Source organism: Carassius gibelio, chromosome B7 (assembly GCF_023724105.1).
Source record: "Carassius gibelio isolate Cgi1373 ecotype wild population from Czech Republic chromosome B7, carGib1.2-hapl.c, whole genome shotgun sequence".
NCBI lineage: Eukaryota > Metazoa > Chordata > Actinopteri > Cypriniformes > Cyprinidae > Carassius > Carassius gibelio.
This window is the reverse complement of record NC_068402.1, coordinates 5,026,944-5,039,290: the sequence shown is the minus strand read 5'-3', so window position 1 is coordinate 5,039,290 and position 12,347 is coordinate 5,026,944. Positions and strand designations below refer to the sequence as shown.

Sequence of the window (12,347 nt, the reverse complement as noted above, 5' to 3'; positions counted from 1 at the left end):
GACACTCATACAGTGTGTGATTATGAATATGAATATACTAACCGTTCTATATGTGTGTGTAGATTATCTCTCTTAGAGCTAGAGAAGGGTATTAAAGGTCTGGTTGTGATGTCCAGCAGTCTAGAGGAGATATTTCGCAATATCCATGATGCTCGTGTACCTCCTCTCTGGGAAAAGGTAAGAGAGGGCATCTACACTCTTATACTCTCTAAGGCTGCATTTATTGGATCAAACATACTAAAAATGATTATGTTATGAAATATTATTACAATTTAAAATAAGTGCCTAAGTGTATATTTGCTCATATTTTAAAATGTAGTGTATTGCTCAATGACAGTGTAACCAATCCTTCACAAACCATTCTAATATGTTAATTTGGTGATCAAGAAACATTTGTAAAAGCTGTTGTACTTTCTTTTAGGATTCCTTGAAGAATAAGAAGTTAATTTAATGCATTATTGATAAATAAAATTATTAATTTCTTACCAAGCCCAAACTTTTGAATGGAAGTGTATATACTGTATGTCTGGGATTGCCTTCTCTGCACTGAATTAATGCAGTAATTACAATTTGGTCAAAACAAGTGATCTTAGAGGGTGACATATGCTCCCTCTGAAACGCTATGTAGGTAAGCATCTCACTAGGTTTTGGAGGAGTGCTCTATAACTCTGTGAATCACACACACCAGGTCATGTTGTAGTTGTAATACAGCCCTGCGTGAGTGTGTGAAAGTGGGCTGTGAGCTGTGTGTTCAGCGGAGAGCAACAGGAGGGTGTGAATGAATGGTTGAGAGGATTGCTTTGAGGTGAACAGAGCAACATTTAGAGAATTAAACACACACTCATCTTGGGTTTAAACACTCGTAGTGTTTGTTATAGATTGAGAGCTGCCCGAATCACAGGCCTCTCTGTCCACAAGATGTGGTAATAATGCAGTATAGTGTGTTTAGGTCCGCAAGAGTAGATGTTAGACCTTGTATTATTCTGATGTAGATTTGTGGTGGTGGTGGGGGGGTCTTGGTTCATTTCTAAGTATAACTGGACTCAAATACACTGAATAAACAAACCCATGTTTACTTGAAGCTCTTTGGTAAGCGTATGGCCTATATACTAATCCAGACGCCAATCCATCCATCCCTCTATTCCTGTGCCTCTTTTACAAAATAAGTGGAGAGCATCCATTAAGACTTCCTCTCCAGCTGGGACTGTCCTTCTGCTGTCTGCGGTGCCTCATTACTGTCTATCCCTTTCTTTCTGTCTCCATCCATCAGCCTATCTTTAACGCTGAATGCAGTTCCTCTGTCTCTGTCCAGTGTTATATTTGGGCAGCAGTGTTGGGCAGAGTCATTTAACGCGTTATCATTTTTAGAGTATCATTAGAGTATATTGTCAAGCCGAGGTCTCTATACGTTACTGCCGTGTTGCATTGCTGACAGTATGCAGTGTTTTATAGTCTAAAGATTGTAAAACGGATGTAGCACACACACTGTCAAGTCAAGTGCCAATGGATCAGAGACCTGCTCCCGCGAGACCAGCTCAGGACAAGATGGGTGAGTGCTGGTGCGCAAAATAGAAATATCTAAACATAAACTATCGAAAACAAATAGATTGTTATTCATCTATTGCACAAAAGCAACATGAACTAATATAAAATCTAAACGATTAGCAGGTGCAAGCGTATGCAGAGTTTCTGTTTAGGCTATAACACGTGTTTGCAGCGTTGAGCGCTCAGGAATCCTCTCATTATAACACATGAATTGTAGACATTATGAAAGATTCATTATGCATATATTTATTGTGTTATAACAGATATTTGTGAGATTGCGATTAACTGAGATGTCTTTTAGAGATTATAAATGCAGCGCTCTTTGCTGGCATTCTGCCTGACCAAACCATGCACGCAGCAGACGCTTGCTTTAGTTAAAAATAATAATAATAAATATTAATGGGGACCGTGTATGCTGGGATTTCATAAATTTAATGGAGAAAAAAGTAATGTAACTAGTAATGTAACTAATCACTTTTGACATAAAGTAATCAGAACAGTAACATGATTACTAATAAAAGGAGTAATCAGTAATATGATTAGATTTACAGAGAGCTTGCCCAACACTGTTTGGCAGTGACTCATTATATCTTTACAGAGCTATATGACTTTAATTTGCTGCTGACTCTCTCTGCTGTTCCTCACTCATCTTCCTTTCTGTCATGCTCTTTATATCTGCTGGTTTGTGAGTGGTGGAGGTGTCAGGCCTCATGCGTTACACCGACACTGTTGACATAACCCGCTGTGACCTCAAAGGCTATTAAAAGATAACACTCACACCATTTATTGAAACTGGTCTTCTTTTTTTTACTGTACTGGGATCAGTGGTTTCCAGTCTGTAGAAGGCCATTTCTGAGGAAAAATAAATTAGTTATAGCCTAATTGTGACTTTGTTTCCTGCAATTTTGTCGCTCATAATGGTGGCTTTATGTCTCAGAATAATGAATAATGAATGCTTGTGCCAATCTTGTGTGTGTTTAAAAGTTCAAAGGTTTAATCACCTGTGCAGAAAACACAAGGTTATGTTAATGAAAGCTAATTATATTTTGTGCAATTCATTAATGTATGTGTCCTTAACGCTAGCTGATTTCTGCAGGACGGTTAATTGGTTTTGTCATTTCTGATAACATGCTATGTGGCTGTTTTTTCCTCCCCATTTTTTTCATTGTCAATCATTGTTCAGTGGTGCTGAAATGTTGCTGTTTGACCTGATTTGCCTTTAAACTGCCTAGTTAAGAAAAATCAATGGACATCATACAGTTGCTCCCATGATTGTGATTCATTTGTCAGAGCAAGAGTTTGGTTGATTATTTAGTGCTCCCCATTTTCATGCGCAGCTTCAGTTTGGTGCGTGGGTGGTTGGAAATTTTGGGAACTACTGCTCTGGAGTGCTAGATCAGATTAAAACATCAGCAAATACTCCATCGAAACCTTTTATCCTCATTTATATCACTCCATGTTGTCCCAGTTTCAAAGGGTAAAAGCGACAGCGTTTATTCTTCCTGGAAATATCTCAAAACGTTCTCATTTTCATGCCAGCGAGAACCTAAATGCATAACGTTTTTTTTATGGTGCAGCGTGAAATGAAACTAATCACGAATATTTTCCTAGTGCTGTGTGGCAGTGGCAGTGTTTGAAATGCTAATTCCTTTGGCACAAGCCACACTCACGTTTGATTTTTATTTCTGTTTTTTTTATCAAATCCAAATATCTTTGTTCTTTGAACCCCAAAAATAACATTAAAGGGTGAATAATGACTTCAGTCCCAAGAATTCCAGAAAACATCGCGCCGTACTGTTCTGCACCGTCAAATTTATGTTGGTTTAATTGCTCAATTGGAACTGGTTATGTAAGATTTGTTTAAAACTCTTTAGAGTCTGACGTAATATTATACTCTGCGGTTCAATCACTCAAGATATTCTTCATGACAGACAGTAATGCATCTCATCCAAACCCACAGAAACTCTTCCTTTGTGTCCTCTCAATGGCCTTGAGCGGCAGTTCTCATAAACCAGCTGAACTCGGAGTTACACAATACTCAATGAAAGGCCTTACTGTAAGCGGAGATAGATGTCACCAAGCTATTTTGTGCCATTTGAAGTTGATGTTATTCCCTTGACCAGATTTCATTCATCTAATGTCAAGTTTCCGCTGAGAGCAAGTACTGTTGCAGAACAGTAAGATCATTTTAATTGCACCACTACAAAAGACAGGCATCGGTAATGAGACGCTCTCCATCCTTAGGCGTACCCATCTCTGAAGCCCTTGGCATCTTGGACGAGGGACCTGTGCCAGCGCGTGGAGCAGTTTGCTCGCTGGGCGGAAACCGCTCGCCCTCCTGTCCTCTTCTGGCTGTCTGGATTTACCTTCCCTACAGGATTCCTCACCGCTGTACTGCAGAGCTCTGCACGCCAGAACAACGTGAGACTCGCACACACAGAGTCTGCAACACATCACGAGACTCATATATATTCACGCATACTTAACAGAGTCTTAGCACACTCTCAGGACATATCAAACACGTGTGGGGAGGACTCTTATACTTACCTCGGTCACACACACTATAGAGCTCAGTCAAAGATGCACTAGTGTGATGTCAGTAAGATTAAGAGTTTTTTTCAAACTTTTATTCAGCAAAGACAATACATTGATCAAAATTCACAGTAGACAGTTTTTCATTGTAACAAATTATTTCTATTTCAAATGCATAAAAAAACTGAAATAACTATGTCATGGTTTCTACCAAAAAATATTAAGCAGCTTAACTGTTTTCAACATTGATAATGAAAGATGAATATATAATTTGAGCAGCAAATAAGCACATTAGAATGATTTCTGAAGCATCATGTGACACTGAAGACTGGAGTAGGTTCTGCTATAAATTCTGTTTTGTCATCACCAAAATAATTAACATTTTGTAATTATATTCGAATAGAAAACAATAATTGTAGTTCACAATATTACAGTTTTACCTGATCAAACAAATGCATCATTTTGGAAATATCTTCTTTTGTACATTTAAGAAGATACTTATTTTTTTGGGCGAACTATCCCTGTAAACAAAAATGACAGAATCATAGCAGAAACAAATTCATATTGATTTTAATAAATTGTAACTCTGAATGTTAACTGTACAGTGGATTTCTATGCATTGTGTGTGCTATTAATAATGAATAGCAATAAATCCTGCCCCAAACTACAATTGATTCAGCCAGATTATGAGGCAACATGCTTGTGTGTATAAGCAATACTTCCCATCGTTCTCTGTAGAGGAAAGCATCAATTACACACATAATGTCAGTCCTCTGCACTTCATTTTAGTGCATCGCTCTCTAAAACATCTTCTTGAGAATTTGAAAGAGAGAGAAAGAAGTATGAAATTGCTCTGTGTTCATTTTATTCTGAATAAAATCTATTCTGAGCACATCACTATAATTACAATTTCCAAACTCAGAAGTGGAAACTTCCCAAGTGCAGCATTATATTTCTCATATGGACTCCAATCACAGCAAACTGGGGGTCTGTAATTAATTTGAGTAACGCTAACACATTTATACTGCATTACATTTACTGACACTTTGCATTCACAATCACTTACTCACACATTCTGCAGGGGATGCAGCACAGTACTGCTCCATTACCTTTCTAATGCTCTAGTGATGATGTTTATTCTTGGGTCCTTTTGGGATCTGCAAAAAGGAGCTCTCACACATTCCCCCCAAATCACACGATGGTCAGCTGCTCAATAGCTTCAGGAGCACAGCAGCAAAATGAGCTTCATCTGATGATCACGAGACACCTGTGACGCTTCGGGGCAGCCAATTCTGCAGCAAATGGACTGAAAAAACAAATGTCCTAATGTGCAATGTCCCCACACACCGACAGGTGGCTAGCAAGAACTGAGGATTCACTTAAAGTGGCCATATCTTGGCAGTACTGTATGTGTGTGTGTGTGTGTGTGTGTGTGTGTTTGAGAGAGAGAGAGCTTTCTCTCTTCTGGCAGTGATTCTGATATCAGTGTTGTGTTTGCTGTGCAGGTATCTATAGACTCTCTATCCTGGGAGTTCATTGTCAGCTCTATGGATGACAAGAATCTGCATTCCCCTCCCAAGGTGAGTAACTGCTGCCCTCAGCTGTCCATTAGGAGCTGATACACCCCTCCCTCTCTCTCTCTCTCTCTCTCTCTCTCTCTCTATCTCACTACTCATGCCTCCAAAGCAGAAAAACAGCCCATGCAAGTGCTCTATGCTAAGTCTGGCTCTTTCAGACTTAGCATAGAGTTTTTTTTTGTTTTTGTTTTTGTTTTTTTGGTTACGCAGTTAAATATTTGTTGACTATTATTAGTAGCTCATAAACATTCAAATATATTCTATTCAAATGTTTGGGGTCAGTAAGACGTTTTTTATTTTATTTTTATTTTTTTTTATTAGCTTATGCTTGCTAAGGCAATATAACAATCCAATATTGTAAACTGTTATTGAAATGTAAAATAATGGTTTTCTATTGTGAGATATTGTTACAATTTAAAATACATTTATATTTATTTATTTATTTATATCTAACTAATTAATGTCATGGCAAAGCTGAATTATTTTACTCTAGTCTTCAGTATCACGTCACACGTTTAAGATTTCTGTTAAAAGAATCGTGATACATTTTTCAGAATTTAATTTATACATAGAAAGTTAAAAACAACAGCATTTATTTGAAATTCATACAAACATTTCTGTGATCCATGTACATTTAGAAAGAGAATAGAGAGAAAGCGGTTTAGAGAGATTTTTTACTGTTCTAACACAGAATCTTAATAACACAAGAAATAAAAAACAGACACGACACCCATGTATTACAATTGACTGACAATTAAAAAAACATTTAGATGGACCGTAAGAACAAATTTTGTGTGAAAACCCCCTTAACCTCTGCTGACTTAGATGGAAACTATCAAAAAACACCCATTACTGTGTGTAACTTAATTTCCATGCATGCTTAGATCGGGAGTTCGCGTCCTTATGATATCTGCTATGAATTTGTACTTCTCGATTGATCGGCACTGGTCCTCACACCAGTGTGGCCAAATAGTGTGGCCATTTATTTGCCAGTTAAATTCTTGCACTGGAGATTGCTCCATGCCCTCTCTCAGTGTCTTTGCCCCCCTCTCCTCCAGGATGGTGTGTTCATCCAGGGCCTGTATCTGGATGGGGCAGGCTGGGATAAGAAGGCTTCCTGTCTGGTAGAGGCAGAGCCCATGCAGCTAGTCTGTCCTATGCCTTCCATCCACTTCAAACCTGTGGAGAGCCGCAAGAGGGTCGCCAAGAGTGAGTACACAGTCTTACACACCTCCCAGTATTACAGAATCTTCTCTCTTGATTTCAGCTGTCAACTTTATGTCAGTACATTCAGTAATTGTTGATGTTCTGGTGTGTGTGTGTGCAGACATGTACTCCTGTCCCTGCTACTACTACCCTGTGCGGTCCGGTGGAAGTGGTCGGCCGTCATTCGTGGTGGCCGTTGATCTGAAGTCTGGAGCCGTGCCTTATGATCACTGGATCAAGAGAGGAACCGCTCTGCTCATGAGCCTTGATAGCTGAACACACTCACACTTTCAGTGACACTAGATTAACACTCCAGGTCTAATTTTATGCAGTGCACAAAAGAGAACAAGCACTTGTTATACCCTTTTACACACTGAGTAAATTTAAGAAGAGAAATTCATATGCATTAAATTACAAGAGATGAAATGAATTTGTTATGTTTTATGGACTTAATTTAAATGTTTAATAAAACAGCTCAGCATTTCCTCATTCACTGATGTTGCAGATTTTCCAGACATAAAAAAAAACAATAATTCACTTGTTGGGATAATCATTGTGAAATTCAGTATATGCATGCAGGATGTCACCAAGATGCTGTGTACCACATTTTGTAAGAATCAGCCACAAGGTGGCACTACAATAGATATTTTTCCGAATTTGCCATTTTATTTCTTTATTTATTTTTTATTAACATTTTTAGAGGATCCTAAGCCGTTTCTTTTGATTAAAAAGATTTTGATTCCGCATCTCACTTTCGTGGAGGTTTTATTTGGTCGTACAGATTTGAATAGTTTAATACTAAGGGCACATAGTGATATTCAAAACATGATAGTCAAAGTAATTAGCTGGCATCGTATATTATTAAAATATACAAATATTTGCACTACTGTTAAAAAGTTTGGGTGAGACTTTTTTTATTTGATCAAAAGCTACTCTTCATGAAATATTGTTGCATTTTAAGGTAACTACTATCCATTTTAATAAATTAATTGTATATATTTTATTTCATTTATAAATAAAAAAATAAAAAAAAGATTTTTCTGCAGCCGTCACACACATATTCCTTCAGAAATCATTCTAATATGCTGATTTGCTGCTCAGAAACATTTGTTATGGTTATCGATGCTGAAAACAGTTGTGCTGCTTAATATTTTTGTGGAATCCATGATACTTTTTCAGAATTCTTTGACAAATAGAGTTATAGAGATATTTTTCTACAGAGGCGTCAACAGTTTACTATGTGATAAGTAAAATGTTGGACGGATTTGTTATTTTCTTTGATATAGAAGGATGCTCTTGAAAGAACAAGGATGTGAAGCCACAATCTAATCCTGGTTCCCAGTAGGATTGCTTTGACAACAACTCTGTGATGAACGTAACAATCCAGGATTGTCAAATCAGCAGGTCCAGCTAACTCAGATAAAAACAGGACCTATAGGGCCATCTAAGTTCACATGCCTAATTTCTTGTAATAGAGGGTGCCATAATTTCAGCGAATTCTCAAAATTATGTAACTGTGATCCAATGAGTTGAAGTTTACCACCAAATCATCTGTATCCACAGGAATTATTCCTTCAAATATGACAGTTATTACTCCACTTTTCCACTTGTGGCTATATTTTCTCTTTAGAGCCGGAGGCAATCTTCTCAGGACACTCATAAGGTTGAGGGAAAGTTCTTGGAAGAAGAGAACAAGAGAGCGGAGAAACTGGAACAGAAGAATAGTTCTGAGGGAAGGGGAGAGCGAGGGTGGCCTTCGTGGAAGACTGCATTCACTCTCCCGTCCTCTTCTGAAAGAGCCAGACTTGCTCAGACTGTAAGGAGCTCTTTGTTCAGCCGCAGGTCTGTGTCTCTCTCTACCTCCAACTGGTTGTTGGGGTGCACATAGCAACATGTCTAATTCACATTCAAATTGGCCTCCAAGGCGCCATTGTAATCGTTCAGAGCACTTCAGATTTTTTTTTTTCTTAAAAAAAAATGGAAGTTAAAAAGAAGAAGGGAGAGAAAGACATCTTTTGAGTCGTGGAATGGAGGATGAAGTCCCCAGGGTTTATTCATCACCCCCGTGTTCCCACCTCAGACCCATTGAGGCTGTGAGAGGGGTCGTTCACAAGAAGTAACCCGCATTTCCTCACATGAATCTGACACTTGTTGCTCCCGGGCAGCTTGTGGAGAGATGAATGTACAGCGGGAAGTGTCCAGATTTCCTCTCAAAACAGAAGAGAACTTAATAATGATCTGGAAGTGCCAGCTGAGGACAGGTGGACAATCTGATTTGCGTTTTGAGTGATTTTGGTCCCTCTGGGACACAGGTCTTGAGTCTCGCTACATTTGAACTGACATAATCGAGTCAGCTCTTCCCTGTATAGCAGTGGTTTTCAACCTGTGGTCCGCGGCCTATTGCAGGTGGGCCGCCAGTTATTTTCTGTTCATTTCCAGTCCATTCTAGGGCTGTGCGATTAAAAGAAAACGTCCTAAAATCACGATTTGAGCGTGCGCATATGCCTAACTCCAGGTTCACACACTGTCTGTGATGCGCCTTTTTTCTGAGCCAATGTTGACGGATCAGAGCGTTCTCACTGCGGTAAAAGGCTAGAAATAAAAACGTGCGAAAATAATTCATGTCTAACACATGAGCATAGAGTGAATTTGTTAGTGAACAGGATGCAGTTTAAGTGAGAGGAGACACGTTTTAAGTGTGCACACTCTCTCCTCGCAAAGCAGCGTGTATCTGAGCAAGCACGACCGGTTTTGTGACAGAGCAAAGGAAATCTGCTGCGAACAGAGAGATTCGCACTCGTGCGTTATTTTAATGTGCTTTCCGTTATATTTATGCGCTCTCACTGCTGACCACATACACATACTGTATACACACTGCAAACACCTGAGGCACCGCTACAATTAATGAACCCTGTATACAGGATTTTTTTTAATTTATTTTTTCTATAAAGTCTATAAATTTTTTTACATCTTCACTATAGTGATAATTTTGACTTGTGTCTGTTCTAGAGATGTTACAAATTTTTGATAAAGCTCTGATTGGTTTTCTTTTGGAAATATGTTTCAAATTAATCCTGAATGCATTTATGACTGTAAAAGCACAATTGCAAAATTTATCAAAAAAATCGCGATCGTTTTTTTTTTTTTTTCAGCCCTAGTTTATTCAATAAATATAGTTTAAAATCTAGCTTCTGAGTACTAAGTTATTAACCCAACAATAGCGGGGTCAGTTAATTTTTTTGAAGTGGGCCGCGCAAACATATGTGTTTGGTTGTGTGGGCCGCGAGTTGAAAAAGGTTGGGAACCACTGCTGTATAGTATTGCATCAAACGTCCTCTATCACAGACATTGCAGGAGGAATACACTGAAAACACACACAGCCCTCAGCTGCACACCTAATCAAGAAACAATTCCCACCTGTGACCTTTGAATTACATTTGACCCACAAAACATTCCATTAAAAATATTAACATTAAAGGGGGGGTGAAATGCTCGTTTTCACCCAATATCCTGTTAATCTTGAGTACCTATAGAGTAGTACTGCATCCTTCATAACTCCAAAAAGTCTTTAGTTTTGTTATATTCATAAGAGAAAGATAGTCTGTACCGATTTTCCCCGGAAAAACACGACCGACTGGAGGCGTGACATGTGGGTGGAGCCAGGGGCGGACTTTACCATTAGGCAAAGGTCGGCAATTGCCTTGGGCCCCGAGCTACCTAGGGGCCCCCAAAATGCCCCATTAACTTGCTTAAAGATTTTTATTTTTTTTTACTTCGTGCAAAATATATATTTATAAAACTCCATTTGCGAAAAATGGCATCAAATCATTAGTGTCGTAGACAGGAGGCCCCCCCCCACCTCACTACATTGGACTATTCCATTATTTCACTTACTGCGCATCTGCGAAAGTGACAAGGCTGTAATGCGCACACATAAATACACTTATTTCTATTTTATTTATTTATTTTTAACGCTTATGACAATAGCCTGCTAATTCAGTCGAGTCTGTCTCTGTTTATTAGCCACAGTATAGCCGTCACATTTAGAATGAATGATAATATCTCTATTTTTATAAAAGCTCCCGAACAAAAATCATTATTATATTTTGATGATATGCAACGTGGAGCTAAACTCTTGAAAAGAGACGACAGATAAAATGTTACTAAATAAATACACAATTGTGATAGAGAATAAGAAGCTGACGTCTGATTTCTCCAAGCGGTCATATTTAACATGTTTACTGTGTAACGTTAATGTTTAGCGTTTATAGTCTTTTACATCGCTTATAAATATTTCTGCCTTGTTTAGTGATTATAATCCACATCGGATCAAGCAAACACTTGCTGCGAACTAAGAGTGAGTTTTGAGCTCAACTTATTTTAAAACGTCGTTAATGCTGCTGTTAAAGCTGTTATCTTTCTGAAATTATCCGCGCTGACGCTCTCTAGACACGGAGAAACTCCGCCTTTGTTCATGACCCCTCCTCTAGCCCCAGCTGGCCCGCTTTGGCTCAAGGTTTTCGTCGGGCCAAAAAACCCTGGCCGTTGGCCCCGAGGAAGCCCCGGCGAGGCACGATCAAGCCCCGGAAGTGACAGTGGAAACGCGACTGGCCCTGGCACTGGCACGCACTAGCACGCCCGGTCCTAGCTCGGTAGTGGAAACACGGCAGATGTTTATACATCATTGCTGTGTGAAGACTGCTGAAGAGAAGTAACAAGTAGGGCTTTTTTTTTAAATAAGGATTGACAAAAGGAGGGAAACAAGAGATGTAGAGGGCCCCATGTCTGTGTTTGCCTTGGGCCCCAAAATGTCTAAATCCGCCCCTGGGTGGAGCTAAAGAATCACGAGCGCGAGTAAGCTTTTGCGTTTGGAAGCTGTGACTTTACCTTGAGGAAAAAGCCATCATCCAAAACTAACCATGGCTAACAGTCAGATTCAGCCGTTTATTTATGATCCAGAATCAGATCCCGAGGCTGAAACTGAACGAGAGCAGCAGCAGCAACGACTCGCTCCGAGCGGGGCTCGAACCCGGGTCTCCGGCATGGGAGGCGGACGCACTAACAAGGAGGCAGAGATATTATAAGCAGTTTTACTCACCGCCTGCGGTTCCAACACACGATCGTGACCCTTTTTCGTTGGGACTGCATTATCCTTAAGAAATAAACGATGTGCAAATCCGGCGTCAAACTGGATCTTGTTTGTAAAACAAGTATCTTCGAAATGCAGGGAACAAACAAAAACACTTGCACAACTCCGTTGATGCTCTGTAAAAATAAACTCCATCCACTGGTCCCTTAATGCTGTTTCTCTTTTGGTAATCTGTGCAGGGTTGTCTTGCCCTGGCAACCAAAAACACACTCCTTTTATGACATTTCACGACGCTCTGGCTCCGATCAGGGAATGCCTGTTGTGCTCTCAGTGGTCTGTTATACGGGAGCGCGCGCTCTTCTGGCAGACGCGCCCTCAGAACCCATATAAGGAAATTC

At 39.5% G+C, this 12,347-nt stretch overlaps 1 protein-coding gene across 1 annotated transcript in view; it reads left to right on the top strand.

Annotated features, from left to right (window-relative positions):
* dnah2 (dynein, axonemal, heavy chain 2) overlaps nucleotides 1–7,606 on the top strand; it is a 130,388-nt gene extending 122,782 nt beyond the window's left edge. Inside the window, exons 84-88 of the mRNA XM_052562068.1 lie at nucleotides 63–177; nucleotides 3,790–3,966; nucleotides 5,583–5,657; nucleotides 6,713–6,863; nucleotides 6,982–7,606. Coding sequence (XP_052418028.1) covers nucleotides 63–177; nucleotides 3,790–3,966; nucleotides 5,583–5,657; nucleotides 6,713–6,863; nucleotides 6,982–7,136 — 673 coding nt within the window. The 3' untranslated portion in view covers nucleotides 7,137–7,606. The remainder of the gene's footprint in view (nucleotides 1–62; nucleotides 178–3,789; nucleotides 3,967–5,582; nucleotides 5,658–6,712; nucleotides 6,864–6,981) is intronic.
* The last annotated feature ends 4,741 nt before the right edge of the window (nucleotides 7,607–12,347 follow it).